Here is a 6,071-nt window from a genome sequence, read left to right as displayed (position 1 = left end):
CACAGATTTCCTCGTAACATATAAACACTTTTGGTATGTTTCTAATAACAAAATCGTCGCAACAACGCTTTTAGTGTCCCTGGCAGCTCTCCCCTGATTCAGCCAAGACAGTCCTAACTTAAACTTTTCCTCACAACCAGAAATTAATCACCATGGACTATGCCATCCACAGATACTTATTTAAAAACTGATTTCAGGGCAATTTTCTTCAGATAACAGCTTGCTTTTCTGGAAGCCGCTAACAGTTAATAGTTAGGGATTTGTTCCTGGTGTTACTGAATACAGGTTCATTACACTTGATTTGGCCGCAGTAAGAAATTTTGCTTTCATTCACGCGTATAAATTTTGTTACCGTAATTGATATTTTTTAGTGGCAACAGTCCTTGGCGCGCGTGACGTGTAAACCTATGAACATGTAAAATTGACTTTTCGCTGAAAGATGTTCCCTTATTCAATAACGATTCAAACTCTGTCTAACTTATGTTTTTTTTTGCTGTAGACACCAGACGAGTTTCACGTTGACCTGTAAATTACTTATGGAAGTTCATCTTCAGGATGGCAATAAGCCACCTGAGAGTTACCGCAGTGCGATTGGAGTACTAATCATCAAGCCCCGCGCTCCCTGTTTCCCGCCTTAACCATTTTGATGCATGGTACGTCCTGGAAAGAGCTGGTATCCAATCTTTTGATTTGATGAGTTGGTTCTGGTAGACCATTTTCACGCGATTACTACAGTTCTTTAGAGAGGTGCGATGGAAATTTGAATGTCGAAAAGTCTTAGAGGGAACCTTTGCTCTCTTTCACATGAGAGTAACTGCTAAAACAGTTGTCAGTAAGAATTTGGGGAAGTGCGAGATAATATTGCCTAACTCAGTTTTAACAGTCAGTTGTCAGTGGCGTAGCGATAGCTTTTAACGCGGCCAAACGGCAGATAACTGCAAAACGCAAGAACTTCAAAGATAAAGTTATAAGTATCACTATCGTGGACTTTCTCAAAGTCCGTCTCAGTTGTAAGTAGTCCAGGCGCGAAGGATGAGCTTCTTTTTCGCACTCTAGTTTTGCAGACATTTTTAGCTTTCCCAAAAAAAAAAAGATCAGTTGATGGGCCCTTAAAGTAACTAAATGACAGATTTCTCTATCCTTTCATATGCCTCAACTTGCAAAATCCCTACCTTATATACCTGAAACCTGAAAAAGGTACCCCTTTCTGGCGTAGCCTCCCCGTACAGGCCTTTATAGGGAGTACCCCCACCGGGATTTATCCTGGTTCATTTCCACTTTTACTGTGAATGAAATCTTCCATATTAAAAAGAAAAACTGTCAAAGGCGTTTGATCGTGGAAGAAACATAAACGACCGTACAGCAGACTAATTTAACTGTAAGGCCGGGCTTCACTGAAAGTAAAGGCTTGCAAATGGAGAGCACTACCCACCATGATGAAAAAAGGTTGAAACAACTAAAAAAATTACAGTTCCTTGAGGTGAACTCAAAACAGCGACGGCAATGATCGGCAAATGTTTGTTTCGAAGTCGTCTCAAAAATGTCTTACACAGTGTGCGGGAACTAACAGCTTTTGCCGACCACCTAATGTGACCCCACCCAGGCACGCATAATTGCTTACTAGCCAAGACTGAACAAACGTATCATAAAATATTTATCATATTGTTGCCTGACGTTTTCCTAAGCATCAAAAACATTTTCCAGACCACTGAGTGAAATGATACCGGTCCTCTGATCACAATTTACACGCCCTATGAGCAGCACAAACCAACACTCAGAAAGGTATTTTTACAAGTTTATTCCAAGTTTTTCTACAACCACACAAAAGTGCAATGTAGTTTGAAAGTCAAATCCAGTAAAACCAGTTTAGGCAGCTTCACCCTCCTCTTCTTCTTCCTCGTCAAACTCTCCTTCCTCTTCTGCCGTGGCATCTTGGTACTGTTGGTACTCAGAGACAAGATCATTCATGTTGGATTCAGCCTGTAAAAAGTTTGAACATAGAGAATTCCTTTGATACACCACTCCAGTTTCAATGAACATGCTTTGTCAGCCAACATTTTTAATTGCTGAAAATATTATCGTCCATCAATTTGCAGCAAGACAAATTCATGGGATCACCTCATTATAGGCTAACAGGAGAAATACCCTTTAAAAAGCTGAAGGAATTCAGTTATTAGTTTTGTTATCTTTTGCAATTTAAGAAGTGGGTGAAATTAGAAAAAATTATGTATGCACAGGGTAGGGGGTTCTTTGTTCACCAATTATAATACCAAGTTCAATTTTGCTTTGCATTCTGCAGTCTTTTTCTGACAGAATTAACATGTCAATCAAACTAGAACATTGAATATAAGAATAATTACAAAACATCACCTAATAAATAAAATCTTGAGGTATCAAATCCCTAAAACTAACATCCCAAAAAACTGGTATGCAGTAGGGAGAATTAACAATTGAAGCTTAGGATGAACTCCAAATTCCACAACACACCTCAGTAAACTCCATCTCATCCATACCCTCTCCAGTGTACCAGTGCAAGAAGGCTTTGCGCCTGAACATAGCAGTGAACTGTTCACTGATGCGCTTGAACAGCTCCTGGATAGCAGTGCTGTTACCAACAAAGGTGGCAGACATCTTTAGACCTCGAGGAGGAATGTCGCACACAGCAGTCTTCACATTGTTAGGGATCCATTCCACAAAGTAAGAGCTGTTCTTATTCTGCACATTCAGCATCTGCTCATCAACCTCCTTCATGGACATGCGGCCACGGAACATTGCAGCCACAGTCAGGTATCTTCCATGACGTGGATCACAGGCTGCCATCATGTTTTTGGCATCAAACATCTGTTGTGTGAGCTCTGGAACAGTCAGTGCACGGTACTGCTGGGAACCACGGCTCGTCAGAGGAGCAAAGCCAGGCATAAAGAAGTGAAGACGGGGAAAGGGAACCATGTTGACAGCAAGTTTTCTCAAATCAGCATTTAGCTAGATAGGAAAGCATTCATATCATTATAACTAGTTTAAGAGAGGGTAATGAAAACACTCTCACACCATATTGGGCAGAATACAATACAAACAATATAAAAATATTGTTTTCAATTTTTTAACTGCTTGACTTCAAAAATGGACATCTTGCTTTGAGGTGTCATCATTCATTCCATTCCCTGCAAGGGGTCTCTGATATTTGATCTAAAAATTCTCCCCTGATAATATACATGTAGTCTAGTCTGAGTACTGGTAGTATGTCTAATTGTTTATTGTTTAATTACTAGTATGACTACGTATTTCATTCCTTCGTTCACAGCCCCATAAGATAACCCAACATGTAAAAATATTGGTGTTTGATGTTGAATACCCTCCTTGATACCAAAACCTGCAATTTTAACACCTGAAAAATCTCAAGGTTGACCATAAGTACCCAAATCCCTTGTACACAGGAGTCTCCACCCAAACATGCAACAAGGAAGCTGTCTGTTTACTTAAGATGTAGAAATGTAAGAAATCATTAAAAAACTTTGATAAACTGTTTCTCACTACAATCTGCCATTTGAAAATGGGGCAAATGTAGAGGGAAATAGTGACTTGGTATGCAATTTCAGGGATTTCAAATTTCAAGTGTCAAATGATTTAAAAAATAAATTCATTAAGTGAAATATCCTTCAGCTACAATTTGAAAGAAAGCCCAGAGTGGGAAATCCAAGAGACTGCATTTTTAGTTTTCCATAACTTGAAAGACATCTCAGACTGCACAGTCTCAGATTTGTCAATGAAATACTAATACACAGAGAATGCAGAAACTTGTTTGAATGAAAATTTTTCGAAATAAAAGTCCCATAAAAACTTGTTCCTTGCTATGTTTGTCCCGGTTTCAAAATTTGGGATCTACAGTGAAAACGTCCATAACAAAAAATTAAAACTGCAGTTCAATTCATTATTTTTTCTAACATGTTTGCCTATTACACAATGGCTTCGTTTCGAAATGACGTACTTTCAACAAGGAAATAAGGCCAAACGGACACTTCAAAACCTTTTGACAGCTGTTGTTACTTACTTATGACCACATAACGTCATAGATTATAATGCAGTGTCTAAATGACAGGCAGACTTTACTGCAGCAAATCAAAAATAACCAGGTACAATTCTTTATACGGGCAAAATGTTTACAAACTTCCTCTAATCCTAATTACCTGGCCGGGAAATCTTAAGCAGGTTGTTACACCGCTCATTGTGGCAGAAACAAGATGGTTCAAGTCGCCATAAGTTGGGGTGGTCAGTTTCAGAGTTCTGAAGCAGATGTCGTAAAGCGCTTCGTTGTCGATGCAGTATGTTTCGTCGGTGTTTTCGACTAGCTGGTGAACTGAGAGCGTAGCGTTGTAGGGTTCGACGACGGTATCCGACACTTTAGGGGAAGGAACAACGCTAAAAGTGTTCATAATACGATCAGGGTATTCCTCACGGATCTTTGAAATCAGCAGAGTGCCCATTCCAGAGCCTGTTCCACCGCCGAGGGAGTGTGTTAGTTGAAATCCTTGCAGGCAGTCGCAGCTCTCCGCTTCCTTTCGGACTACATCTAGAACAGAATCTACCAGTTCGGCGCCTTCTGTGTAATGCCCTTTCGCCCAGTTATTTCCAGCCCCACTTTGCCCTGAATGAAGCAAAGAAAGAAAAACTTGATTAACGGAAATGAGATGGCGTAAAGATCTGTACATTAACCACTGAATTAATTAAGCATTGCAGAAGAGCAAAGTGTTGACTCTGTTCAGCCTACCGAAAACAAAATTGTCAGGTCTAAAAATTTGTCCAAAAGGTCCAGACCGAACTGAATCCATTGTTCCAGGTTCCAAATCGACCAATACAGCTCGTGGTACATATTTCCCTCCTGAAAATAAAGAACGAAAAATTCTAGTGTGGGAACAGTGAAAAGCGGGTCAGCCAAAATAGTCTTCAGTTATTTCTTCGAATTACGTACCAGTTGCTTCGTTGTAGTAAACGTTTATTCTTTCTAACTGGAGGTCAGAATCACCGTGATATGTACCAGTTGGGTCAATTCCATGTTCGTCTGAAATAACTTCCCAAAACTGAGGAAGAAACGAAAGTTTAGAGATGAATTGATGCGAAACAGCTGTGACCATTTGACAGCGCCACGACCGTTTCGCGCCTGTGATTTTCACGGCAAAGTTACTTCCAGTAAACCTTACCTTAGCACCAATCTGGTTTCCGCACTGACCCGCTTGAAGATGAACGATTTCACGCATTTTAAAAAGGTTAAAAAGTTGAACTCCCACAGAGAAATAACCTACAAACCGACTTCGACTCGAAACTGATTCGCGATAAACGAGCTCCTTGCTAACGTCATAATACTTACGTGTCCTTTTCAAGGAACGTCGTCTGATTGGTCAATTTTGAAATGTCGTGAGTAAATAAGCTTTGCTTGATTGGATAGTTACAGGTGACATTCCCGCCCTTTTTGGCAAATTGGAAATGGAGCTCTTTGCGGCTTTATAATATTTCTAACTTCATGGACAAAAATAATATATTTCTACAACCTTTTAGCAATCCACGAAACCTTTTGCACTCTCCTCATCCGTCTTGCTTTTTAGGTTTGCCTTCATGTCTCTCGAGTGCATATTTTAAGCAAGAAAACAATAAATCTTGCAGCTTCTTACGGGAAAGCATAACTTTATTTAGATAACATGTCACCAAAAGCTTAATAAAGACATGAACGGGTGCCTCATTCACCAAGCGTACATGGCAATAACACTGAGCAGAAAATATCAATTTCATAATTACTGAACTGGAAACAATGGGTAACTTTTATTCTCCGATCGTGTTTTTTCCAAGGCAATCAAACATTTCTAACGCGTGAGGTTTACTTTGTAACCAATTCAAACACTGTATTTGCATTTTTGATGCCAAGACGCTCTCCCAGGTTTTACTTTATCAAATCGCAGCAAAATGTTTATCAAAAATGCTTTGAAAGACAATAGAATGACGACATTTGCGTTATATTATAGCTTTTATAATCCATCAAATATTTTCGCTCGCACGCGATTGGTCTGTATGCGTCGCGTGAC

At 39.6% G+C, this 6,071-nt stretch overlaps 1 protein-coding gene across 1 annotated transcript; it reads right to left on the bottom strand.

The window, feature by feature from the left end:
• Nucleotides 1–1,783: 1,783 nt before the first annotated feature.
• LOC110068427 (tubulin beta chain) lies at nt 1,784–5,348 on the bottom strand. Its single transcript, XM_020775807.2, has 6 exons — nt 5,196–5,348; nt 4,967–5,075; nt 4,766–4,876; nt 4,185–4,642; nt 2,488–2,982; nt 1,784–1,980 (listed from the first exon to the last, which is right to left on the bottom strand). The coding sequence occupies exons 1-6, from the start codon at nt 5,250–5,252 to the stop codon at nt 1,867–1,869; spliced, it is 1,344 nt and encodes a 447-aa protein (XP_020631466.1). The 5' UTR covers nt 5,253–5,348; the 3' UTR covers nt 1,784–1,866.
• Nucleotides 5,349–6,071: the final 723 nt, after the last annotated feature.

Source organism: Orbicella faveolata, unplaced genomic scaffold (genome assembly GCF_042242905.1).
Source record: "Orbicella faveolata isolate gen_17 unplaced genomic scaffold, um_ofav_v1 contig_25, whole genome shotgun sequence".
NCBI classification, from domain to species: domain Eukaryota; kingdom Metazoa; phylum Cnidaria; class Anthozoa; order Scleractinia; family Merulinidae; genus Orbicella; species Orbicella faveolata.
This window is presented reverse-complemented; position numbering and strand designations above follow the sequence as displayed.

Coding starts and splice junctions, on each gene's coding strand:
- LOC110068427 (XM_020775807.2), bottom strand. CDS start 5,252: ATGCGTGAAATCGTTCATCTTCAAGCGGGTCAGTGCGGAAACCAGATT. Junction 5,076..5,195: donor GAAACCAGATTGGTGCTAAG/GTAAGGTTTACT, acceptor TTTCTTCCTCAG/TTTTGGGAAGTTATTTCAGA. Junction 1,981..2,487: donor ATGAGATGGAGTTTACTGAG/GTGTGTTGTGGA, acceptor AACTTTTTACAG/GCTGAATCCAACATGAATGA.